The 27859-nt window shown below is 37.6% G+C and overlaps 1 protein-coding gene across 11 annotated transcripts in view; it reads left to right on the forward strand.

Moving 5' to 3' along the window:
* Window positions 1-27859, forward strand: part of ZNF385B (zinc finger protein 385B) — a 166446-nt gene that overhangs the window by 100593 nt on the left and 37994 nt on the right. For 6 of the 11 annotated variants that reach the window (XM_027678433.1, XM_027678435.1, XM_027678436.1 and 3 more), the window contains 2 exons: window positions 12850-12980; window positions 27574-27684. In XM_027678433.1, coding sequence (XP_027534234.1) covers window positions 12850-12980; window positions 27574-27684 — 242 coding nt within the window. Of the gene's footprint in view, window positions 1-2053; window positions 2162-12849; window positions 12981-25088; window positions 25282-26755; window positions 26821-27573; window positions 27685-27859 lie in introns of those variants that run through there. The other 5 variants (XM_027678442.1, XM_027678437.1, XM_027678443.1 and 2 more) reach the window with 5 other exon arrangements.

Consider the following 27859-nt stretch of genomic DNA (forward strand, 5'->3'; position numbering starts at 1 on the left):
CTTTAAGGAATCTTTCTGTTAGTGCACTTACAATACTTAGAGACTACCAGATAAAAAGGTGGATTGTTATTCTGTGAAAGTCTGAGGAAGCCAAGAAGTTTGGGTTGCATGGTGCCATTTTTGCACTACTTTTGGTTAGAAAGATCAAATTGTGTTAATGTGACAGTCATCCATATAAATAACAAAGATGTTATTACTCTGACCCTGTAAGAACGGGTCAGTGTCTCTATGAACTAGAATCTTCAAAGCACTGGCTCTGACAAATGCGATGCAAGGATACCTGAATGGATGAAAATATCAGATCTGTTGCCACTTGTGAAGAGCAATGAGAGAGCTGATGGGATCACAGTAATTTTAAAAGAGAAGAATGAACAGACTGACTTTAAGAACTAATAGATGGTCTTCTCTTTGAAGAACAGGACAAATGAATTATGCCAAAGTATACAAAAGAGAACAGGAACTGACTGTAGTACAGCACAAATAGGAATCACTATTCTGTGAATGCAGGACAGGATTTCTCTGTTCATAAGGTGAACTCAAGTTAACACTACCATGTTGTCAATTTGAACAGATACTGTCCTGAGACATAACCAGAAACACAGTGTGGCAGGCATGAAATTCATCTGCATGAAAGATGCAGGTTAGTTCAGGTGAGTCTGGATGAGAATACGAAACATCAGTGCTCACAAAATTTTTCCTTTCAGCTGCCCCCATCCTGGTACTCTCTATTTCACAGCCATGACATCAGCTCAACCTGGTCTGGTTGAAGGAAAGTTTCTCTTCTGTTGGCTTGTGCCAGTTTGTTTACAACTGGTCTGACTCCCTGTGCTCCCTCAAGGGAAGTGTCGGGGTGGCAGGGACGCTCAGCCTGCTCCTGGTGTCAGGTGTCGTAATGGAAAGTAGATGCAGGCTGCATGGCATGTATCTTAAAAATGCTTTCATTCTTTTTTTACATTGACTCTCACCTTCTGTTTATTTGCCTTTATTTTCAGTATACTGTTTGATTACATTTAATTTGTGCAATAAATCATATTAAAGTGATATTAATTAGTCTCTGGGAAACTAGAGGTGACTTTTTTAAAAAAATCCTGTTAAAAGTCAGTTTGAATGTTTTGTTAAAAAAATTTCCCCTTTCGTCCGATGTCAGTTCAATTTAACAGAAATATTCTGCTACATATTTCTTTCGTTTTTTCTTCTCTCTTTCTGAATGTAACTGAGAGTAGAATTGCTGAAGTTCACGCCATGCATTCTTTGAAAACAGCATCAAAAGGGCTGGTGCACTGTGGTTCCCAAAAGTAGAATAAGGTTTCTAGTCAGATACAAGTGTTTAATTAATGTTCAGTAACATCACAAATGTGGCTATCTGTGCTAACAGATCTGTTAATTTGAAATCTATTGTCTTCATTCTCCCTGAATAATAGAGGGTTGATAGCATATGTTATAGTTCTGTAAGTTTTCAAGTTCTTACTTATTCATCAGCGCTGACTTTGAGAATAAGTAAAGCAGTACAGCTTAATTCAGGAGAGCTGAGATTCATGGACTTTGATCTTCTGAATGTCATAACCCCATGCTGTCAGTAACCCTGTGCTCTGAGGTCCTCTTATGAACTCTTCAAAAAATTCAAGCAGACACCATTTCTTCTCATTTTTTGTTTTTTGGTTTTTTCCCCAGAAGTTACCTAAAATGCAGCTCTACAGCAGCCAGCTAGCAAGTAACCCTTTTAAGTTTAATTCTAAGAAAATTCCACTGAAATAGAGTTTTATCAGTATTTTAGATTACATTTGATCTGGTGATGTCAATAGCAGGCTACCCTCCCTCTGGGGTGAAGTTGAAAACCCCTCTAAAATCACAAAATCACAGATTATTCTGAGTAGGAAGGAACCCACAAGGATCATTAAAGTCCAACTCCTGGCCCTGCACAGGACAGCCCCAAGAATCAGGGGCCACATTTTAGACACATGGTGTACTCTTCTCAAGGATAATTAAAGCTAAGCACACAATTACAATAGTCCAGATTTGTTCAGACTTGCTGGTTGCTTGCTGTCCCATAGCACCCAAAGTCACGAAAGCACCTTGTTGAAATGAAAGAGTTATTTACTTCTAAGCCTTAAGCTGTGTTTAAGTGCTGCAGGGGAGGTGGATTATAACCTTAGGGACTAAGGTAAGCATCGTGACATTGTTTAATAGTGGGAAGCCTTTATGGAACTACATGGTCTGTGTTTCATTATGCTTTTGGTTTGCTAAAATGATTCGTGATTGTGTGGTCACAGCAAAAACTTATGCAGCTTCTGAATATTGTAAGGCACCGGTGAACTTGTAGTGTCTGTCTTCCATTTGTAAATGGCCTTAAGAACTTTTGTCGGAAAGGCAACTCTTGTGCTCTTTTTGCTGGCAGGTTAAAGTACCTTTATTTGTATTTTTAGTTGATAAGAAGTGCTGAGTCTGGCTCCTACTTTCTTGCGTAGGGTGAGGTCTCTGCACTTTTTGTGTTTCCTGGTACAGTGGTACAGAGTGCTCTGGTAACTTGTCAAGCTTGAGAAACAGAGCTCCGAGTCATCCCTTGCTGTGGCTATTCAGAGAGTGTGGGCTCTGAAAAAAAGATGTTGTATGGCATCTGATTAGGAGAAAGTTGAAATCCTCCAAGATATCCTATGAAGATGTTCATGTGACTTTAGTTAGGGGCAGCAGTTAGAGCAAACTTTTACATGTTTGATTTCTTTTGGACAGGTGCTTGTATGCTGCATGCCCTATGCCGTGGCAGAGCAGTTAAATTCCACGTGGAATGTAGGCTACATGGACTATATTATGAAGATTTTTAAATCTGCCTGGCTTCCCTGTCTCATAGTTTTTTATTTCTAAACAGAGAGGTTGTGTTTCTTCTAAAAGCATGTACTTAGCTATGGAAAAGATAGCAAGTAAGGAGAAGATCGTGACTGGTATTGTGACTTTTTGGATAGAAAAGGGGTGGACTGAATGTTCAAACTTCTTTTGAAATTTCTGAAAATTTGAATATTGTCATTGGAAGGAAAATGGATTTCATTCAGTGGAGATCTGGATTTCCATTGCTGATATTTTGAGACCATTTTAAACAACCTAAATTAGGTGTTGTTGCAATCTATTATCTGAAGGATATTTAGGGAGTGATACCAATAGAAGAACTTACCAAAATAAAAGCAACTTGGGTAACTGTATTATTTAGAGGAGATTGTGTATTATGTGGGAAAAGCAAATGAGGCATGAAATTCTCTGAGCTACGATGACTTTTATGAGCATTGGAAATCGTCTAATGTGGTTAAGTGATTAGACACATCTGTGAGGGTGCATATGTGTCTAGACCTCTGTTACCTTTGTGTGTAGCATTGCTGAGCTAGTGGGCTGGCATATTGAAGCGGAATAAGGAGCAAGAAGACAACTGCAGACATAAATCACCCAAATTTAAAAGTTAAGTATAATGGTTTTGACTGACTAATAACAAAACCATCACCCAGAGCGTTCCCAGTGACAGACTAGTTTGGTTTTAATGGATAGCAGCTCAGTACCTCCTGAATGAAAGTCTATGCTGAGACTCAGTGAGGGTTAGATGATGAGCTCAGTGGTGACAGAATTCAGAATAAGCGATGGATTCTGAGAAACATCAGGTTATATGAGAGTTGAAGTGATAAGACTCTCTAAAAAGCTAACTGCAACTAAATCCCTTCTTCAAAATTGTGAAACTTTCAAGGTTATGTAAAGTGGGCTTTTTTGCTCTGTTTTTCTTTTATCAGTGAAGCTTCAGTTTGTAAGAAAACTTGTCTTAAGTCAGAATCCTGAACCAAGAGGGAAGGGAGTGCAGTGCTTCATCCTGGGACACTCACATGCTTGATGCGCAGCACTTAAGAATGTGCACTGAGGAGAAAAATGGAGACTGTTCAAGAAGTTGCACCATGCTCTGGACAAGATAATGACTTCAGTAGGCATTAGGTGATGTCATGTTTTCAGTTAAGGGTGACTGAAAAAAGCAGAAAAGCAAATGCCTTCTCTTACTGTGCCTTTTTATTGGTAGAGGGAAAAGGCAAGGCAGGGGGTGAACTGGTTTAAGTAAATCAAGAAAAAGGATCCTAAGGATTTCAGAAAGATCTCCATTAGTCCAGATGGCAAGAGAATAAAGAGCTGAAAAAATGCAGCTGTTTTTGCTGTCATACTTGGAAAACTTCAAAGTGAAAACAACTCCAAAGCAGTGTTTCCTAGAAGCAGATAAGAACAGAGCAGGGAGCAGAGCTGCTCACTCAGTCAGAGGGAGAAGCTTGAGCCAGCCAAGAGATTCTGAGAAAAAGAAACAGGAATAGACTGCAAAACTCCAGCTGACCTAAATGCAGGCAGGGTTAGGGTTAGGGTTATTAATAGTTATTATTGTTTTATTAGAATAAAATCCAACTTACTGAGCTCGATGGTGTTTAGCTGTAACACAGCAGTCTTTCGCAGTCAAACAAATAGTCTTCGTTGCTTTAGAAGTCTAGAGAATTATCTCTTTTAAGAAACTAATGACTAATACTTCCATACTATCTATAGATAATAGCAAATTGCAGTTGTACTGCAGCCAACATATTTCTTCTAAATATAGTAAAGGATGTTCCATAATTTATTTAATTGCTTAGACTTGACAAGGAGCCAGTGCTAACAAACATGCTTTTATACTAGTATAGTACTTCTGGAGGTCACTTGATTTGGGAATAGAAATACTGAAAAAAATGTGTGGAACAGTGTAGCACAATAGCTGTAAAATCTCAACTGTTGGTTGTGCAGGTGTGCAAGTCCTTTCTCAGCTGCAAGAACACAAAATAGATGAGAAAGAGGACAGGAGTGTGAGTCACATGTTCTGCAAATCCAGGGCTCTTCCAAATGTTGTGATCAGGCAATTATTTACAGAAAAGGCAAGATAATCTGTTCCACTTCTAATTACTGGACTTCTCTTCCCACTTCATCTGTTCTGGTATCTTCTATACAAAACCTATGGGGATTCCTGTTTTTATTGCAAACTGTTAGAAAGGCAGTACAACTGCAAAGAGAATGAGAATTTTCTTGATTAATTTTCTAATGTATTTTTCTCTAAAATACTGAAATTTCAGTTTCCTACTGCTGTGTCTCTACCCTCCTGCTCCTCACCCTCCCCCCTCCCTGGTGGACATCATTATTTGTCCACCTACATGATTTTGATATACTAAATGTAGAGATTAAGGCAATAAATATTGACACATTTCTTTTAAATATTAATATTCAAAATAATAATATTATCGTAGCAGAGGTATTCAATATCAGTTGACTATATATATATCAAGTATATGCCTAATATTTGTGATCTATAGTCTACTTAGTTGACTTTTTTTTTAAATTAACATCCTTCAGTCATAAGGCATTGGAGGTAGAAAACAATTAGCTAGGTAGAGAAATATTAACAAATAATGGAAGTTAAAGTAATTCCAAATCAGCACCAAATATTTCAGTGAGGAAGGATCTGATCTAATGAAGATATGCTGACTTGTAAGAACAAGTAGGTTTATGTTTTTATTTTTAGAATTCTTATGTGAAATACATGCAATATATAGCTATACTAGTTTTCTTATTGTAAATGAGTTATAAATAATTATCAGTATTAGGTAAGTAAGTGATGGTTGACTTTTTGGATTGAGCTTCCATTCATTTCAGCAGCAACTGATTTCAGTTTATTTTTGGTGTTGACCTATTTGGTTGAATCCTACATGTATTTGAAAAATAGAAATACCTCATTTCACGGTATCTGGTTTTATACAAAAGGAGATTATGGAATTCTGTTAGTAGACCTTTCTAGAACATTCATTTCTCTATGGATAATAATGAAAATATTAACTTCATGTTCAAGCATACTTGAAATAATGTTTTAATTTGTAGGGAGATAATTATTTTCATAATCTGCCATATTTTTTGGATAAGTCATTCTTGAGTGTGAAGAGCTTAAACTGTACAATACGTCTATAATCTGTACGTTGCAGTGAAGTTGCATCAAATGCCTCTGGGCTTGCTGAAATATCTACTGAAAAAATAAACTCTGAATGGAGAGCAAGATATTTGGCATATAATTTTGTGTCCATATGTTGCTATGGAAGGCTGGACCTGGACCAGTGCTTTCTTATCACTTGCCTTCTGAGTGTTCCGCAGAGGGATTCTTCCTTTGTGCTGTTGAGTAGCTGTAACTTCTACACCAGTTACTGTTGCCTTTCCTTGTAGCTTCTGGGGGAAAAAAAAGACAACCAGCACGTCTTTTGAGGATTTACCTGTTTTTGATATGCCAAAACGAATGGATGTGTGTGTTTTGTGCTATTTTAATTCATTAATAAGCCAATGGAAGGTCTGACTGTTCCATTGATATCTTAATAAGGTTTATGAGTACACCTCCAAGTTTTGAAAGACGTGTATCAGTAGCTGTGGTGGTAATCATATCAACTCCCAAAGGAGCTGCACCCACATTCATTAGTGTGTTAGTTTGTGTGGTGCCCAGGGGCAGAGAATTTGTTAGCATTTTTCCTATTGTCTACTGTGTGAGACAGGGGCTGTGCCATGTCTCATATATGCTGGGCTTCTGCTTCAAGTTATTTTAAAAAATAAGTTGCCTGGATAGTAGGTTATCTCTTAGGATTATGTTAATTCACCATTTGGGAAAATTTGTTGAAGTAATGGTCTTATCCTTCCATGACTTCTTTTGACAGACTGGAATCCCTATGAGTGCCATAAGTCTCTTATCATGCCACCATATTATAAGGAAGAAATGTTGGTTCTGCAGAGTGAAACATGAAGAAATCTACTAAAATGCTGTATTTATTAACGTTTTTTTATTTTAGAGGGGCGAATATGTTAATATTCACATCTATGAGTATTATTAATGGGATACTTCTAGAGTAGATTTTTTCCTTAAGCGTTTTGATATCAACACCTGCTGTTCAGAAACTCTGAAGTATTTTACTTGCACTTAACTGATTTTTATCAGTTTATCTTAGGCATAAACAGAAACAGATGACACCCTCTAATACCCGTGTAAGTAAAAAAATTAAATTAGAAAATTTCTAAATCCTGATCATACTGAAAAGGAAAAAAGGCTGATATTAAACATTGTGAAATATCTCTGGGGTTAGTGTCAAATGCCTAAACAACAAAATGTAGTGACTTGCAAGTGATGGGTTTTTACCTGTCACGTATGGGGAAAAAAAAACGTGATGGAAGCAGATACATCTGGGTCTTGATGCAATGGGGGCATCAGATAAAAGGGGAGGAAACCCTATTCATTTTTTATGGTGTAGTTAGGTGGAGTTTTTTTATAAACATATTTTTTTGTGGCTATCTTCCCGTAAAGCTCCATATAACCAAGTGTAGGAGATTCTTGTGCAAGTTGGGGTTTTTTAGCGATGGTGGGGGTTTTGGGGGTTTTTTGCAAGTCATAGTCAATAGAGCTGAAGAGATTTTTATGCGGTATGAAAGCCCTAGGTACTACCTCTGGCTCTAAACTGTTTATAAACTGGATTTTTGAGCCACATGCTGAAGTAAATATTTCTGACAATGTTCAAAATTTTGACTGGCAAATTAATAAACTGTACAGAAACTGTAGGGTCCCAGAAAAAGCTCATAGATGAATGCATGCAGAATTGTCTCAGGATCCTTCCAGGGAGCTGCTTCCACCTTCTGGAGCTCTGAAGGAAAGCGCTGTAATGGAGATGGCAGTGTGAAGGCAGGGCTGTGCACACTCTGGTTGCAGCCCATAACTAATTCAGCCAATATGCACAAAAAAGGGGCAATTTGTCATCCACCCTCAAAGGCATAGTGTTGGCTCAAGCAGTGTCTGAAAAAAAACACTTCTGAAAGGGTCAAGGGAGAAGAAAGCCCAGAACTTATCCGTCATATCCGTTGTGTTGCTACTGTTCTGTGGCTGGATCAGACTACTCAACATTGCTGTAGAAAATAAAGGTTCCTTGTAGCTGAAAGTGGTCAGGCAATTCAGGGATGAAAAAAGGCAACACAGCCTGTCAATAAAATGAAAACTTTCAGTGTAATGCACATAAATAGTGGTGGGTGTGAATATCTCAATGTCCCTTTGAAATTTTCCCAAATACTCTCCATAGCACAAGTTAAAACAAATGCAACCATGTGCAATCTGAGGTAGATGTAGATTGTCTGGTTCACAGAAATTTGTACACAGAGTACTTTTATTCAGTCCTGATAGTGCTTCAGTTACTCTTCCACTGTTCTTGCTCTGAGTGTGAATTGCTTCCTTGGATGGGAGGATTTAAACATTGTAGTAACATCTTTTAGGAAATAGAAAAAATGGAGGGACTTGAGTATGGTTTCAGATTTCTCTATAGTTGCCTTTAATGGAGACTTTGGAAGAGCAGGCATTCAAGTCTGGAAGGTAATTCATTTCCTTAAGCTGAAATCGTTCACAAAATGTGTTTTAGATGAGTAAGTTTTGTGATGGAATTGGGTTTTTTTGTGTAATGATCTAATACTGACGAAAATCAGAGGAGTTAATGAGCAGACATTACACCTTTTTTTTGTGTTTTTCAGTGGCAAAGAAAAGCAGTTGGGGACAAAATCATAGAAGTAGTACTGTCACAAATAGTTTTCAGGAGGTACAGAGAAATTGCTTTGACTGAACTTGTCACCACTCTTGAAAAAGAGGATCAGTGACTGTTAACTATGACCAGAGTTAATTGTGATTGTCTCTGCCAAAACTGCAGTCTTGGTAGTTTTTCCTGTGAAGCTGCAAAAGAGCTGTGGGGGGATTGTTGGCAGAGATTCTTCAAGACCCTGTGTTGTCTGCCCCCTTTCTGGCACCTGAATAAGGCTCATCTTACTGGCCCTGGGGACATGTCTTGCGGCAGGAGTGGCAGATGCAAGACTTTCTAAGTGCTCCCCAAAAATACCACTTTCACTGCTTAATCTATTTGTTAGAGATAGATTAAAGTTGGGTAAAGATTACCACCTTTCATAACTTCTGTAAAAACGTAAGTACCTCAATGGGTTGCAGTGTATGTGAAGGCAGATGTACGTGGTTGAAGAGGAGCAGCACCTGTTACACAGGGACTTGTTTTTTAGATAAATATGTGTAGGAGGAAGAAAAACTTTCAATAAAATGAGACATTTTGGATCATCTGATGAGATGAAAACCCTTTTTCCCCTCTTCTTAGATAAGAGTAAAAGGGACCAGTGAGGATCAGTGCCTTTTGGCAAAGTCTGTCTGCAGCTTGCATTTCCAGTACGTAGATGACTCCTGCTGTCTGTAGGGATAGGTGCAGTCACGCAAGAATTTGTAATGGAAAGCTAGAACTTGTTTCACTTAGAAAAACTGCAAAATGCCTTTTCAAATGGGTTAGATGGGTTTTTTCCCTTCCTTCTGCATTTCAGAGAAACTTGCAGGGAGAAGCTGTGAGCAAGATATCTCTCGCCTTGTTATGCGGAGAGCGAACACGTTTGCAGACATGCACAAGGCCTCCTTGGGCCAGAGAGAGTAGGGGAGGAGGGAGAGAAGATACAAAAAGCCTAGGAGGAGGTGGAGCATGGGCTTTTGCCCCTGAAAGGTCTGATGTTCTGCATTGTGAAAAAGTGGTCCTTGCGTCTGAAATAAACCTTTTTTTTTTTAATCCTTCCACTGCCTCGGCATTCTTGGGAAGAATACCTGCATATGTTTACCTTACACTATGGGAGTCAGAATTTAAGTTATGAATATAAAATACTGTTTAATAATTATGAAGCTGAAGTAAGCAAATGAATTTACAAGAAAGTTCAGTTTTCTTTATTCCAAAGATTTACAAGTAGTTTAAAACAATGTGTTTGACATGAGAAGTTGTCCCTATCATTAAAATGCTAATGAAACAGTAAACATCTGTTAAATTTATGAAGATAATGAAGATTTTCAGCAACATCTTTCTTATGTTAGTATTCCTGCTTTGCTCAGGCCTGCATACAGATTTAGTGGAGTTGTGGTTGTGAGAATTTATTTGGCCTTTGGGAGCAATGCCAGTGCAAAATTGTCCTATTGCATTTGATTTGATGATTTTGTCGTGAAGTGCTTCTACTTGTAGTTTAGGTCACCTTCATCTGATAATTCTGTCAGAGGCTTTCAGAGATGGATCTGAAAGTCAAACTTCAATCCAACTGGGTCATTGATATTTGATTGGCAATTGTTGAGGTAATAAACTGGCAAACAGAAGTGAACAAATTTCATATGATTAATGCCTTCAGCAATCAGTCTGGTAGGTGTGTATGTTTTCTGTTCTGTATGGACTCTGAATGTGTCCTAGTTTCCTGGTCATAAATTACTCTGGCAGCAGAAACACCATGGACTGCAAAACTACAGAGAGATTTCAAACGTGTTTTCCATGTGAAAGGATCCGTACTCACCCAAGGAGCACAAAGAAGGTTGCATTGTTTTCAGGAATATGCTAATTATTTTTTAATTTTAAAGATTTTATGCCAAATGATTTCTATACATTGAATAAAGACAACATCAGAACCCTAACAACTCTAATTTTTAAATGTCAGTCACAATTTAAGTCTATTCTGTTATATTGTTTTTCTGTAAAATTGAGTTAAAATATGTAACCATAGCTTCATTGAAGTATGTATATGTAAAGAGAAAACAGGTCTTATTTAACTTCACGGATCTTTAATTGCATGTGAACTTCAAAGAGAAACTTGTGGAAGTTAGATTGATGATGGCGCTTTAGGTAATTGAATACAACATAGCTCCTCTTTGAATGCAACTCTGAAATCCAAATTATGTAAATCTGCTGTTTCAGAACCAGTAGTAGAAATAATCATCATTTTTGCAGTTGAAGATACTTTCTTCGGATAAATACTTTGACACGCTTCTTTCCTATTGATGCATCTTTTCCATTTTGGATATGAATAAGAAGCTGTAGGCATGTTAGCCTTTAGCTTGTTGTCGTTTGTGACTCCACTTGAATAAGCTTTGACTTACAGTTAATTAGGCACAACTGTCAATGAGTTTCATGAGCTTATGCAGAAACAAACCTGACATTTATGAAAGTGTTTGGATAGAAGAAGGGAGAAAATATTCTGGGAAAGTTTCTCAAGCATATTTTTCCTTTCAAGTTGTGCAGCTCATTTGGGATGGTGTGAAACAGTTTTCTTTCCATTGCTGTCAATGGCCCATCATTGTGCAATCATAATGTTTTTCCTATAGAAGAAACAGAGAATAGATTATAGCCTGTTATTTATCTGCTAGACCATAATATAATATTTACTGTGTTGCAGCTGTGATCAAAATGACTGTCTCTCCAACATCTACAAAATTTGAGCTCAGGGCTAGTTATAAGTGTTTGGTCATCCAAAAAATCCATGCAGCCCCATCTGGCTTCTGAACTTAGCTTTCCTCTTGGATACCATGAGGTGGGTTTGAAATTCTGCCTATGGAGGCAGAATAGTTAAAAGAAACGGATGAAAATATCTACTCTGCCTTCAGCTTTGTTTATCCTTAACAGGCAGAAAGGGAGATCCATTAATGGAAGACTGGTACTCAGGCAGCCCATATGGATTGCCTTACTACTTTTTGCAAGTAGATTGAAATGATTTGATGGCAGAAGAGAGAGAATATTGCTTGCTTTCTTTTCTAAACCCCTCTTTTTAGCCCCCTCTCTCTTCCCCTCTCCCTCTCCCAAGTTCCTGACCAAGTTAAAAAAGCTCAGATGAATTCTAGGAAAAAAAGCTCAAGCTCTGCCTGAGACCAGGGAAACTCCTAAGAGGCCTGTTATGCTCCCAGCTCCTGGCCACTAGTGAGTGGGAGAAGGAGATAGTTATGAAGAAATTGTGACAAAGGTAGGAGAGACAGAGAGTGACACATGCTCCTTTAGAGGTGTGGGACACTTGTGTTCCACTACCTGCTCCAATTGGTGTTGAATTATTTATTCAACCCAGGAAGGAGAAACCGAGTTTAGAGGTTTGGGGTCTTTTGGGAGTCTTTTTATTTCAATGAGAGAAATTTTATTTGAATATCTTTTGTATAATTTCAGGAAAAAAAAATACTCCCACAGGCATAGCTGGAAGCTGTGTACTACGCACACTTATTGCGTGAATAGGGCAGATAGCTAGTTAAAAATGAATATTTGGACATCTGTGCCTTCCCATTCCTTCAGGATCTTGCTGGGCAGTGATTCTTAAGTGTATACAGAAAGAGTTTCAGCATATAGATTTCTGGAAAAATTTTGTTTGTAGGGAAATATCTGGGCTCCAATTTAGAAAATGCTAGTTTGCATTGCATGTTAAAGAGTTGTGTTCATTTGTATGCTGGCTGATTATTTAATTGTTGGCTGTTTTCTAATATTTGTCTTGCACTGTAAAAGAGGCATTTTTACACGTTAGTTGAAACGGTGTTTGTGCAGCACCTGATAGTTACTCAGAAGAGGGAAAAAATAAGATGCAACTCACTATTTGGAAACCAACCTATGGATTTCAGCTTACATGTATTGTCTGTGCTGGCTGATTTAGTAGGCAACCATTAATTGCAAAAGCATCTGACTTTCATGGGCACCCATCCTGGCCTTTTTGGCACAGAAGAATTTTTCGGCTGTAGAAAGGATTTATTCTACCTGCCAGTGTGATTTATATACCATATGTCTCCTCTTCAGCGTCTGAGTATCCATGGCCATAGGGAAGTGCTCTGCCTCATCTGTACTGTGTGTAAATAGGTTTCTTTTAATGATATTAACTCCTACAGAGCCTCTTTATCACCTCCCTGTATTATTTTTTCTTGGCAGTTGTGTCAACTATACTGTGTGTATTGTGGAAAGGAGAATACTATGAATTCCTGGTTTTGTTTGCTCTTGGCAGGCACTACTACACTTCCTACCCTTGTGCGCACACCTACCTTGATGATGCAGCCTTCCCTGGATATCAAACCCTTTATGTCCTTCCCTGTGGACAGCAGCTCTGCTGTTGGATTCTTCCCAAATTTTAACACAGTAAGTAAAGGTGTTTCCACATTTGGTTTCAGTGTATGCTTTCCAATCTCTTTATAGTATCCAGTATTGAAGCTGCCTTAAAACAGTGCATCACTGACACAGTTCTAGGGAACCCTTTTTGTCTGTGCCATCGTGGTTGCTTTTCCCTTGTACAAAAGGCTTGGAATGGTATCCAGCCTTTGCACTGTGAATGGGGCTGATTGTTTTTTAACTTGGTCTATTGAGGTGGTGTTTGCACATTGAGAAAAACAATCCCATGATGGAGATTTGAGAAGCGGTAGAATTATTTTGAGAGTTAGTCTGGGCATGTGTATTTCCACGTGCTGTCAAAGAGGAAGAAACAAAAGCAATGGAAAGACAGGTAAGACCTAGATCCTCCAGTGACATGAAACAAGCTAAGTCTAATAGAGCCAGTAAATCAACTGGAGGTTATTGTTAATTTTGTGTAATTAGAACTTTAAAGTGTAAAATTGTACAGCCAGCCAATGTGAAAAATGTGAATCTGTTATTTTTGCTTTATGGTAAAGCATCTTGGTTTAAAAAAAAGTACTGCTAAAATAATGCTTCTGTAGTTCTTCATGTTTATCAGAGCAGCAATAACAAAAATACTCTCTTCTGTAGTTCTGGCTTTTTTAACAGCTCATAAAATAGCACTGAGTGTTACCAAAATGCTTTTTTGCCATCACACTTTATCATTAGCTTAAATGTTTAGGCTAATGGCAACAGGAAGGAAACTGCTCTGAGTCATTGCTGGCAAGTCAGTGAGTACAGTCTGTTCATATGTGACCGTCACCTGAACTGTAGAGCATCACGCTTGTCACTGTAGTTGCAGGGGGAATGGAAAGGGAAGCACTGTCATCATCACCAGACAGTGATCAGCCACTGCCAAGTGTTTCCTTTCACAGACTAACCTTCTGTCTGAAATTAAAACAGCAAGAGCATTCTTTTTTCTTCATGACTTGCAAATACACCTTGCTGACAGGCCTTGTGCTACAGCACACAGTGATGTGGGGTGGTTATGAGGTGACATATCGGTCAACTTCTTTCACATGTCAGCAGCCCAACACGTGCTATAAACAGTAGCAAATATTACTAATTGGTTGCAAAACATGTATGTGAAAGTTGTGCATTGATGAGGGAGACGGGGGAATGTGCATGTGTACAAAGAGATAAAAGATTAAAAAAAAATCCCTGTATGTTTAAAGCGCAGGCCCAAAACTCAGTACAGTGTTAAGAAAGCGATGTGTCGTTTGCATCTTCTAGGCATAATGCAATTCATATTAATTTTCCATCCTCTTTCTAATAAACGTGGGAATATTATTTGTTACTGATTTGTCTGCTTTTCAGTTGCACAGGTTTTATAGGTGATCTTTTTCACAGAGCTGGTCATTAAGGTTCAGAGAAACTTTTCTTTAGAGATGCAGTAGTTTTAGTCAACATTATTTGCTTACTGGTGGTATTACTGAATTTCTGAGTCACAGTAGCTTCTAGAGACAGATTAATTTGGATATTTACACTGATTTTGCCTAGCTTATATTTTTCTGGGTTACATTTAATTTGCCTAATTCCTGGAGTGTTTATCCTTCACTCTTGTCATTCCTCTCAAACTTCTATGGATTTTATAAAAAAAAAAAAAGAGAGACCTAGGGTAATCAGCAAATATTGTCAACTCAGTGTCTCCTTCCTCCCTTGGAATTCTTGATAATTATATAAAATTATGCTATTACACACCACCAACACTGCATGCTTAAACCATCTATTTTGAGGAACAGTGGTTCAGTACTTCTCTATTTCTAATTCACAGGCTTTGCCATTTATCTTGCAGGTATTGATTTTCCCTAAGAGTCTTTCACAATGGACTTCAAAAGCTCATTGGAAACTAAATCATTCATGATTATCTACTGACAGGCACAGTGAATGCCAACTGTTATGCGCTTCCTTTCTTTCTAACTTAGCACAAACTTTGCAAATGTATACTTCTAGGTTTGTATATATTTTTTTTTCCTTTTTCATTCTAAAGTGGTGGCAGAAGTATGTAAAAGTGTTTAAAAACTATTTTTGTTGAAAATTTTGAGCTATAAAAGCTCAAAAGCTCCAGTTGACGTGTAACATGCATTATCTAAAGTGCCACAATCTTTTATCTTGGGCAGGAAGTGAATATTAGAAGAGCCAAAAAAAGCCATCATTTGCCTTATGGATCAGTTAGGCAATCTAGGCATTTCATTCAAGTGAGGACTTGTCAAGGACTGCAGACAGTAAAACTTCTAGTGTGCAGCCCTTCATCTCTGAGGACTGAGGGGACCCTGCCAGGGTGCTGTTCATGCTTTCATGTGTTCACTGAAAGTGGCAAAAAGAAATGGGGTCTGAAGAGAAAACTTCTTTGGATCCACCTGTTCATTTTCAATGGCAGTCAGATACAGAACATTTTTCTAAACTTTGCCAGGAGATGGTTTCTACCTTAGTATCAGCTGCCTGAAAAAAGAAGTTTCTGCATGGGAGCTTAATACAGTAACTACCAGGAAAGAAAAAACAAGGTAAAATGTATTAACTACAAACATCTTTGAAGGAACACTCCCTACAGTTTTTTCCCAAAAGAACTTCTCTTATTTATGGAAATATATTTAAAATCTGGGGTAAACCCTTTCTTATATAGTTAATTTTGACAGTTTTCAATTCTGAAACCATCTGTGATGCTCCAGATAAAACATCAGTGTTCCCATTTTGTTCATGGAAGTGTTCTGATCACTAGCTTCTCTCCACATGGGGTACTTTCAACTGAAGCACTGAGCAGACCCTGATTTTGTAAAAGAAATTTACAATTATATCTTATTTTCTTGATGGAATTGTGGGATATAGTTTCAACTGTTGCTCTTCTGTTTCTCTTAAAAACATTAATAGTTCTAAATATACTGTGGATGTATGTGTAGTAATTGTCAATTCATGCCCCAGTTAAATTAGTCTTTGTTCATTAAGACTTGTTCATTATATAGGAAAAATTAATTGGGGAATGATTGCACTAACTCCTTGGATACCTGTCTGTATTTCTCAGTATGGGGAATAAAGCTTCAACAGATCAGCCAGAAAGGGATCTTCTAAAGACAGAATGAAGCAGAGGTGTTGTAAGTGCTGTCCTTCCTGGTCTTTTCACAGCAGCAGCAAACATTCTTGTCAGAACAGGACAGGCATGCTCAGATTGTCAGAACCTGAACCTGAGTTGCTGCATGGAAGGACAAACCCTCTCTCAGAAATGCTGCAGCAGCAGATCCAAAGGTGACATCATGTTTGTCCTGGCATCAAGTTCTAAATGCTCTTGCTCAGTTACTCATACCCCTCTGTCTGAAACACAGAGCTTGAATCAAATTATTAGCTGTTATTACTTAAAATGTTCTTGTTTATAAAAGAATAGGAGACATCATTATAGGAACTTTCCAAATTGGTACCTGCAATTTGGAATGGACATGTACCAAAAAGTATTGTTTAAGCAGAGTTCTTTTTCAGCACACTAAAATGACTCTTAAGGATTTCTTAACAGGTAACACCTTACATATTGATTACATTTAAAAATCTGTAAGTTAAGTCAGAGGAAATCAAAATTAAGATTACTGTCATCCTCATTGTGTTTATTATAATGTAATCTTGCTGGCTTCTGCCATACAGCTTTACCTTCTGTACCATTCTCTCCCTACACCTCCGTGATTCTTTGTCTCCTGTCATCCATCTTGTGTACTGAATGAAGAAAGGATGCTTTGCGATCACAACATGGGAGGTCATCAAGATGCATGTACTAAAGTGGCTGAAAGCCAGGATTTATCGCACAAGGCAAGCTTCATGTTCACTGTCTGCATCTCCCTATGAAGATTTTATACTCCCAAAAAAAAGAAATCTCAAAATTCCAGCATATTCTACCTTGTTCTGAAATGAGAGCAGCATTAAATGACTCATATTTAGTTGAAGTGGTAAAGCCAAGGACCCGTCAATCTGCACAAAAGCATTATCAGCAACTTCTCAGATTCTATCATCATAGAAAATAATCAGCAATTCATATGCTTCCTTCTGAGTTTGTTATGGCCTCAGGGGTAATCAAAGATTAGAGCATCTCTTGTAGCTTTCACATTAGTGAAACATTTTCCGTCGAACTAGACCATGATTGGTTTCTAAATGCTAGTTCATACCTTCATGTTTTAGAGGACACACGGGTTAATGTGGCCTAGTTACTGCTTCAGTATCTATTTCTCTTCAAGTAGGTTTATGCTGATTCTTTATATTAGAGTTCTCTCAGTCCCCTTGCGAAGTGGACCAGAAATATTTTACATCTGCAAGTGAAGGTGAGCCAGCTAGAATGGGCTACAGGAAAGGAAGAGGATCTGAGTAGTAATTTAGTCGGAAATTTTTGACTCTTCTCCAACATTAACCCTGCCTGGACTAAATATCCTTTGCCTACCCCCAAGACAACTACCAGGAAGGACTAATTTGCCCTTTCCTTTTCTGCATTTTCAATTATGACCCACATTTTTATTTGCTACCTATCTGGTTCTCATTTGAAGGGCCCAGCAATCAGTCAAGGCAAGAAGCCGAGTTGAGCAGATAAGAGCACAAGGCACTCGTATCGCTGGCTTCACTCACCCCTCTGTGCCAAGTGCCTCTTCTGCCTTTGGCAGGACACTGTGGCTTGGGAGCTTTCTCTTTCCTTAGCAGGGTCTGAATTCAGCCACTTAACACCCTGCTACATTGCCAAAATATGCTCTGGAGCACAGCATTGTATATGGCAGGAGCAGATTACAAATGCAGCCAACAGGATGTTGCCAGCCCTTTATCTATGGTCCTCGTTTCCTAAGTAGCCTGTCCTTGTGCTCTGATTTCCCCTTTTCCCTTTTATGGAGTGCTGAACTGAAGTGACCTGTTCTGGTTCTTTCCATCTGACTCCAGAGAGCAGGTGAAGCTTTGTAAAAGCCATACTCTACACTCATTATCAGCACAGAAAGGAAATTTCAGCAATTGACTTAGGAGAGGTTTTTTGTAGTGTAGGTGGATATTATGCTTGAGGATTTTTGTTGGTTGTTTGTTTTTTTTAATCAAGAAATGATAAGTTATTTCTTTCCTTGTAAACGTTTTATACCCTTTTTTATAGCCATGCAGGCACAAGAGGTACTTCAGGTTTACCTTTTATTCCTGTTTCAAACACTTAAATAAAACATTCCAATTTGACTTTTATTTATTATGGATATAGTAGTTTGTGTTTTCCAAGTCGTAGCCAGAATCATCCAAATGACACCACGAGGAGTCAACCTGTTACCTTTTATTAAGGGAATAAAAGAAAGTAACTGGTATTTTTTCTCGAAGAGGAATTGGATGGATTAACTTCCTTCTGTCAGTTGGCAGATCAGCAGGCAGATAGGAAACCCTGTCTCTCAGGAGTAAGTGCACTGACATGCACTGGTGAGGAACAGAAGTCCCCAGGTGCAGTAACCTTTCTCTACCACTTTACAGGAGTCTGTCATCCACAGTGTGGATTTTGAAAAATGGTTCCTAAATTGTTGCAAAACATCCATTATTACGTGTAAAAGTAATTAGGTCATCAGCCAAATTCTTTAAGGAAATACAGTTTCTGTGTACAAATCCTGCCATTTGCTGAGTCCTCCAGAAAATCTGTTCCTTGGCTATGTGTTTTTTCTCTGTCTTTACAGAAAGCTTGGAGTTAGTCTTTCCAACACTTCAGCATTATTTATTTCTTTTACTAGTCAGCACAGGAAGGCTCAGAAGCCTTTATCTTCATTGAACTGCTTTCTTTTCAAGTTAGTAGTATATTCCTGACACAAGGAAGCTGTTTAAAGGGAGAGGGTTGTTAACCATAAATATTTTAGGCATTAGGCAACTGAAGGATGTTTTACAAATAGACTGTGATGAAAACATCTCCCCTCAAAGCAAGCAGTTGCAGAATCGTAGTTTAAGACAAGGGACATGTGTTGCACCACTCTGCTTACAAAGATTTTGCTAGTTTTTGATTATAAGCCTTGTCATAAGGAAGATTCTAGAGCAGCTTCAAAGAACTGTATTTCTCCATGTGTCTGACGAATACAGAAGTGGTTGCTTTTACAGCATCTTGACTGTACATGTCTGGCTTTCCTGCCCTCCCTTAGACCTTTGTCACATTGTTCTGTGAGAAACTGAGAATTGCTGCAATAATTATTAATTAATAAATTATAAAAATGTGCCTAAAATTTAGTTCTTGTCATACTCATACTTTCTGAATGTGGGCATACCTAGTGGTCTTTTAATCTAGTTACAGCCAATTTTATGACAACCTAAAGGGACTCTATGGCAATTTACATTCAAAGCGTGAAACTTGTCTTTCTTTTGCGTACCTGAAAACCAACAATACACAGGTCTGAAGCATCAACCAGCTCATTTCAAGTAACAGAGCAAAGCTGATTTGAAGATCTGTGACTTTCAGACCAGTCTTCTCTATATTAAACTTGTCTAGTTTCACCACAGACTTCAGCTATTTCCCCAAGTTAACACTAGGGAAAGCATATCCCATTTCTTGCTTGTGTATTTGTTAGATAAGACAAGTTTCTATCTTGTTTTGTGTCTTGTTTACTTAGATTTAAAGAAAAATCCCCTCTAAACATAAAAAAAACCCCAAACCAACAGTCTTTTATACTACATTAAGTTTCAGAATAGGCTTAATTAGAAGAATCATATAAAGATTCATATCTAAATACAGTGCTTTTAATCAAAAGCATTTTGAAGATTTTATAGTATGTGGTATTGATAAAAGACCAAAAACATAAAACAAAACCAAAAAACCCCCATCCAACCAAATAAAAAATGACAAACAAACCAACCAAAACAAACAAAAAAACCCAACCCCAAATCAGAAACATCATTATTGATTTTTAAGTGAAGAAGGCTTTATTTCTTACATACTGTGAAGAGCAGAAGACAGCTGTCGAAATACTTATGCAATTCTCAGTTCTGATTTGCTTCTCACATTCAGCCATCTATACGTTTATATTCAAATCTATATATACACTTAAAATTTATCCTCTTTTTAGATATTTCTTTTCAGTATGTGAAAAGTAATGATATTAATTCATTTCAGAAGACTAGATTTCTTGTGTCTTTATTCTCTCCTGGTCACAGAATTAATCAAAAAGCTCTGAATTTGTCCCTAACCTCTCTTTGCACAGTTCAGAACTGTAAAGGGAAATGCAGGTCGGTGTAATGGTATACCTTCATCTTTGTGTTTTGGTGTTCTTGAGCAGCCTGGGAGCAAGAAAACTCAAAACTTAGAGCAGACCCTTAAGAAGAAAAGGGTCATATCTAAGGACTATCTCAAAGATGAAAGTAAAGATTAGGAATCTTATTTGTCCTGTGTGCTGTCTAAGCTCCTTTTCTGACTACAAACTCGAAGGCTTGAATCTTTTGGCAGGATTCTGCTGAAAGGTAATTTTTCATGTTATTTTACTTATTTATATTATTTTACTGTCAGTTGGTAATAGGTAGTGTAACAAGAATAGTTTTGCTCTTAAAGTACATTATTGGTTTGCTTTTCAGTAAGTCTCAAACTGTAGTATGTTTTTATATTTTACTGCATCTGGAGGCAAGATGATAGTAGTTTTTCTTTAGCTGAGCACAGCTGAGTGCTCTGAATAACAGCAGTTTTAATAATAAATAGCAGTTATATAGCCCCTTCTATTAGATGATGTTGAAGAGTTATAACATGTAATTTAGACCTGTCAGCTTTTTGTGAGGTTGCAAATATTTTTATCTACATTTTACAAATAAACAATATAAGGCTCAGGTGAAATGACTCACGTACAGCTAAACTTGTGAGCCAGCACAGCCACAGAGGGAAAGTAAATTGTCATATGTAAGTATTAGCGGAACCACGGGGTTTGCACTTCGTTCTTTTTCTCAGGTTTGGTCTGTCATGGTCCTAAAAGTTCATTCTTTAGATACAAAGTATTGCAATATGGCAGAGGAGTAATCAGGATGGATTAAAAAAGAAGCTGCCAAATACTTAAAGCTGGTTCAGTTTAGTATAAGAAAAAGCATTGAGCCTCAGATACTTATTTTTTACTTATCCTCCTTTTCTTGGTGGGGAATTCTCTTTCATCCCAAACCATTCTCAGCAGCTTTCTGTTTCTTTATTTCACCCTCAAAAGTCTCCAGTCTTGTCTGGAGCAGAAAAATTGACCATTTTTACCATAAAAGTTAAAATATATTCTTGGTGTTCTCATAACAAACTCAATCCTTTAATGTATTTATATCCTCACTTGAGAATAAGCCTTAGAAAAAGCAGAGACCAGACTGAGAATTATTTTTTTTCTGTGACGTCTCATCAATTCTTTCTTTGGTTCAAGTATTTCTACAGGAATCAAATGTTAAATTTTCATAATCTTTTACACAAAAATTTCTAAAACAGCAGTGATATTTAATTTTCAGAACACTCTTTCTAAGACTATCCTAATTATGGTTTTCTAACCCAGAAATTGTTTTTAACAGCCAATAAATATATACAAGGATGAAGGGAAGGAATGGCAGAGGAAATATTCCCAGCACTGGAAAAATAATAACAAACAATAATTAAAGGTGTTTTCTCAATTATCTTTTGCTCTTTGTGCTTAATCATAGCACGTTATATGGAGAGAAGAGACATAGGAATAGTTTAGGGTTATTTACCAGATTTTCATTTTTATTTTTAATATCAGAGTCACTTGATTTAAGCTGGAGTAGTGCAAAAACAGAGGAGGACAGAAAAGCAACAGATTAGGAAGCCCCTGATTTTGTTTGAGTTGTTCATTTTGCTTATGTTGGTATAAACCATGATTTTGGACTGGTTTAGGAGAAAGAAAATTCTGCTGAGAAGGCTGAGATTCATCACTGGCCTCCTGAGCTTGTTCCGACAACATTTTGCCAATTAGACTTCCTGAGTGTAAACCCTACCTGAAAGCAGTCTCTGCTTCAGCATAAGATTCCCAGTGTGGTGCTATTTCAGCCCTCTCTCAGGCTGGGCTATCTCTCAGATAACATTCTAAGACAGAGAAGGACGTGTGGTGGTGAAATTACCTGTGCTGGCACACAGGATGGATGAATGAGCATGTCAGTAAAGATTTAGGGCTGTGCTTCCCAAGTCAATGCTGAGGCAAGATGATGAATGCATTTCTTGTTAAAACAAAAAGGATCTAATTAAGCAGGTAGAGGGAAAGTATATTTGAACATGTTCTGACTTCTAGTACCTGTGTTTCAATGGCATACTGAAAATCTGAGGAGTCACAGAAAAGCTACCAAATGGATCATAGTTTTTATAGTGAGAGGCTTAAGGAGCTTGGTTTATCAAAGAAAAGGTTAAGAGCTGATATGATTGCAGTGTGTGAGTGCCTGCACTATTCAGAAGGTATTTGAGGTTAGGGTGACCTTGAATAGAGAAGCACAACTAGATTGAGTGGCTTATAATAGACTTGGTAAGCATCGCTTCCACAGTGATGTAAATTAGCTTATTTCAAAACTTTTCAATCAAGCTGTTGAGGTGGGTTTTTTCCCTAAACCTCAGGCTTTAGTTGACCACGAATTATTTGCCTCTGTAATAGGAAGGGCTCAAGCATTTCAGTGAATGAAATTTTTATAAAATTTTCAGGAAATTAGATGTAATGGTTCCCTCTGGCCTAAACCAAATCTGTAAATGACTGCAGACATCGCTTGCAGTATTCTCTGTGATTGTGAATACAGACATGCAAAGAGAATCAGCCCCTTCTTCATTTTTCCGTGCAAACTTGACTTTAAAGTGCTACAGGAGGGTAGCACACCAAGTGGCTCTGCATTATGCCATAAGACTGGACATAAAAATGTAGGGAAAGAAATCTAACTTCTAGTGGCTGGAGATAGAAAATTGGTCTCCTAGGTCTAAGGCACCAGCCCTGCCACTCTGTTAACAGAAATAACATGGAATTTACAAAAAGACAATTAACTCAACCTTAATCTCTAAAAGGGAAATGAGGAAGCTGAAATTATTAGTGTTTCACTTCTTTTAAGACACAAAAGCTTGTTCCCAGCTCTGGTTGTCCTTTTAGTTGTCCTGTGCTAAAAATGAAGTAGAAGTGTAGACTCCAAAAGTGTCTCTTTCCTGAGCAGTCACTCTTATTTCAGCAATGGCATGTTAGCAAGTGAATTACAGCAAGATTTTTGGTTTGCTTTAAAATACCTCCAGGCTGATTTCACTGCCTAGTAGTAGTGTGTGGAGGTCACAGCTATCGCAGACACTTTTTTCCTCAGGGAACTTGGAGCTTGCTGCCAAATTGATCAGACCGGGAGAGACAAACACAGTGAGAAGTTGCATTCAGTGAGATTTGCCTTCAGAGTACAATGTTCTTATTGTGTTTTGGGAACCTTGTGTAAAAGAAGGGAGATACTAGTCCCTGTGGTCCAAATGTTTCTTAGTGGATGCTTATGTCTTTCTACAATTGGGGAAAGACATATACTCAGAATTTTAAAAAGGAAAAAAAAATCATTGGTTTCTAGCTGAGTGTGGTTGGACTTGATTTCAGTGAGATCCAGATTTCTTACTCTGTGCAAATGTCTAAGTACGTTAAGAGAGCCTGTTAAACAACAAAAAATGTGATTAAAGCAACCCTCAGACCACAGGATTATGGTAAAAACACTATAATGTTATAAATTAATTATTATTTTTTTTCTAAATAATCATTTGCACAAGTCTTCAAATCAAATTGCTGGGAATATGACAGAAGTGCACTCCTGACTTGGTTGTTGGCCATTTACATCTGCCTGTTTTTTTCCAAACCCCAAAATGTTGTGAAAAGCATAGAGACAGAGGTGTGGGGAGACAGTATTTAGAGAACTGCAGGCTCTGTGGGCACACTCTGTGTTACTCAAGGAGAATTGATACACAGAGAATATCGATGGCATTCCCACAAGAATAAAAAGTTGTTTGCATGATAGAATCTTTTAGTTTGGAGAAGACCCTTAAGATCATTGAGTTCAACCATTAATGCAGCACTGTGAAGTCCACCACTAAACCATGTCCCTCAGTGCCGCGTGCACATCCTTTACATACCTCCAGGGATGGTGACTCCACTACCTCCCTGGTAGTCTGTTCCAGTGCTTGATAACCCTTTGTAATAAATTGGTCCTTATATCCAACCTAAGCCTCCCCTGGGTATGACTTGAGGCCGTTTCCTCTTGTCCTGTCATTTGTTACCTGGGAAATGTCAGATGAAATGTCCTGTATTTCCATTTATGCCCATTGCCTCTTGGCCTGGGCACCACACTTGAGATATTTGTGTGCATTGATAAGATCCCCTCTCACCCATCAGTTCTCCAGGCTAGAGGAGAAGTAGTAGCAGATTACTGCTGAAACCTGTCTGAATTCTCTCAATCTTTGCTCACTTCAGCAGTTTGGGTGATTTTAAGGAGACTCATTGCAAAAAGATAGTATCTTCTACTTTGTTGGAAAGACGTTTTTAAATTTAACTTTTTATTAAACCAATTGAAATAGGAGATCAAGACTTAAAGGTTGTTAAACTTAGTTATGGCTACTAGAGCACTGTGAATTGCTTTGTTAATCCCCCCTGTAGCATAAACAGTATAGTGCAGATTTTTATTTGCATTTGTGGTAGCTGTTGGCTTCTGTTATTATTTTGTTTTATAGAACTGATTCTTAAATACTGGTGCTCCCCACTAGGCAAAGTATGCTGCGTCATTTCCTAATATATACCTCAACAAATAACTCTCTCCCCCTTTCCTACTCCATTTCCTCCCTCCCTCCCTGTATTGAAGAGGATAATTTTGTGTAATGATCTGAGATCAGTTTACTCTGCAACATTAATCTTCTAACAGAGAGATACTATTTTATTTTTCCAGCATGCTGTAATCCACCCCAGTTTCTGATATATTTAAAACCTATTAATTGTTAATGTACACTTCTTGAATTCTAATCATGACCAGACTGCATGCAGGGCTCTGTTTTTGGAAGGATCATTAACCGGTCCCCTGGGGATCCCAAGTGGTACTTTCTGGAGGCAGCATGAGCTGTATTATTTGTGTAGATTTTGTCCTTGTGCTGCTACATCTGTTTGAAACTGGGACTTTGTGCGTAGTCTGCATTGTATGGTTTTGAACTGCCTTGCCTAGCACTGGCACTGTGGATTGTTATCTGGAATGCACAGAGGAATCATTGATCATTGCTTCTTCTTCCCTTTTTATTTTTTTAAACGGGACTGCAGACGCTAGTGGTATTTTTGCTGTTTCTTTTCACCGATCTCAGACACTTCAAATGGTTGAGGTACTTTTCAGCATTACTCTTTTCTTCTAGATTAACTGATCTAATGATTAGCAACTACTAATTGTTGAAAAGTAGTTACTAGCAGGTTGAAAAGTAAAACGTATCTTCCATTTAAGGAAAACTCCAACCAACTATTCCCTAATAATACAGCAATTTTTTAACATGTATTATAAATGTGATACTGTATATATTTATATATTTATAATACAATAAATGTATTGACTGTCATGTCTATATGCTCATAAAACTTTTAATCTGCATGTATAATTGTGATATATTACACAGGGCAATGCAATAAATGGTACAAGTCAGAAACAGAATTTTTTTGTTATGTTTTAAGCTTTTAAACTTTGGACTGTCACTATATTCTAGAAACAGAGGAAAAAGAAAACAAGGATATTTATTTTAGGTTTTTCTTAGATTTATCACATTCATTGTAACAATGCTGCATCATTTAAAAATGCAGTAGTTTATTTTAGATGAGGTGCTTTTACCTCTGTAATTGTCTTAATATGGTACCCCTATGGCAGTGAAATACACTATTTAATGGCAAAAGCTAATAAAATTTAAATCACCTCTCCAGAAAATTTGCTACTAATGCCATTTACAAAGCCATGCATTTGATTTAAAATGAATTCAACAAGAAACCTATATAGCCATCATCAAAAAAAATTAAGCATTTAGTGCTAGGTAATAGATTCAGAGAATGTCTTCTTTGGCAGATACAGTGCAATATGTTTTTCTTGAATTTGTTTTTGTGTGTGTGTGCATATATGCGAAGAAAATCCTCATTAGTACAAGCTTCTCTGGAAGCTTAAAATTTGTACTAAGGGGAAATTACAATCTTTATCCTGATGTTTGGAAAGTCTGGAAGCAGCTAATTTACTGTTCTAATTCTTTAATGAATCAGTTGCTTTAACTTTTGTCTCTTCCTTTTGTAAGTCAGCTTAGCATCAAGTATGTGATGTGTGCCACCTGAGATTAAACATCCAGGTTTGGTATCTTCAAATAGTACTGTAAAGGAAAAAAACCCCATCACTGTGACTGCAAAGGAAATGTCAAAAAAATGTAACTTTTTAACAAATCAACTCTTTTCTTCTGAGCTGGTTTTAAAACAAAATGGTGAATGAGCACTCATGTTAAAAACTGCCATTTTTTGCCTTCTCCTCTACAGAATTCATTTCTCATCTTAGATAAGGATGGAGGACCACATCTGCACAGATGCTCATAGGATAACTTAAGTTTAAAGAGATCTCGGAGGTCATCTGGTCCAACCTCCTGCTCAGAGCAGGATCAGTTGTTACACCAGAGCAGATACTTTGGGTTTTTTTAATTAGAAAAATAAATTTGAATATTTTTGCATCAGGAAATTAATTTTAATCTGTATTCATGTCACATCAGAAAGAATGACAAATTATGATTAACTGAGGCCTCGACACACTCTGTTTTCTGAACATCCTGTGTTATTCCCCAGCTCCTGCAGTGTTAACAGCAGAGCACTCTGTGACCCTGAGGATATTCTAAACTGGTGACGGACAGGTATTTAGCAAAGATGTAATCAGTTCTGAGTTCTGAAAAGGTTCAGTCAAATTCAGGAATAATATATTCAGGTTTTCATTTATCTCACATTTTTCAGAGTGTTGAAATGTTTACTGAAGCTTGGTAGCTTTCCTGGTACAGACACTCACTACATGTTCTTCTGAACCTAAGCGTTCCCGTGGGCTCCATCACTCATCAGTTCTGCATGGAAATGTTTGGGGATTGCAGCCTCTTTTCCCAGCAAGTGGTATTTCTAATGGAGACTGCAAAGGACCTCCTTTCACAAAAATGTCTCCAGGAGAGAATATTTTACCAAATAAGTGCTAATATTTATCATTGAAGGAAAAACACGTAGAACTAAATGACAGTGACTTGTGAGGGTGCAAAAGTGGTTCCTATAATGTGTCTCTTGGATCATCAGATGATAGGGGAGGGTTTTCAGGAGGCTTTTTGCAATTCAGGTGTGGTAGTGGGGCCTTGCAACACAGAGGATGTGCAGGTTTGGGGAAGGAACTATTTAGTAGCCTGGGGATGGCAGCAACAATGAAGTTGCCTTTTCTTCATAAGCTCTGGCATGCTACGGATTCCCTAACCTGTGTAAAATCTAATTTTTATGAGGGCTGGAATCTTATTTCTCCTGCTTGTCTCAAAAAAAGAAAAGAAAAATCTTCCAGCAGAAAGTTGTGGGTTTTTTTTCTTTTGTACTGTTTATTGTCTTGAAAAGTTGTAAATTGATTATTGTTTTTTCTCCAGATGGATCCTGTGCAAAAAGCAGTCATAAACCATACATTTGGAGTGTCCATTCCCCCAAAGAAGAAACAAGTAATTTCCTGTAATGTCTGCCAGCTTCGCTTTAACTCTGATGTAAGTATGACCTATTTTCTTTTTTTTTTTCTTAGTACATCAGGTATAATTAATCTAAACTTCTTTTTTCCAAAATAAATCATTCCAGTTCTGTCTACATTCTGCTCAGCCTGCTGGGTTAGTATTTTGTTCACTCAGAGGTGGAAGTCCATAGAGGATGGACTCTTGATTTTCT

The sequence above is a fragment of the Neopelma chrysocephalum genome, unplaced genomic scaffold (genome assembly GCF_003984885.1).
Source record: "Neopelma chrysocephalum unplaced genomic scaffold, ASM398488v2 Primary Assembly neopelma1_44, whole genome shotgun sequence".
NCBI lineage: Eukaryota > Metazoa > Chordata > Aves > Passeriformes > Pipridae > Neopelma > Neopelma chrysocephalum.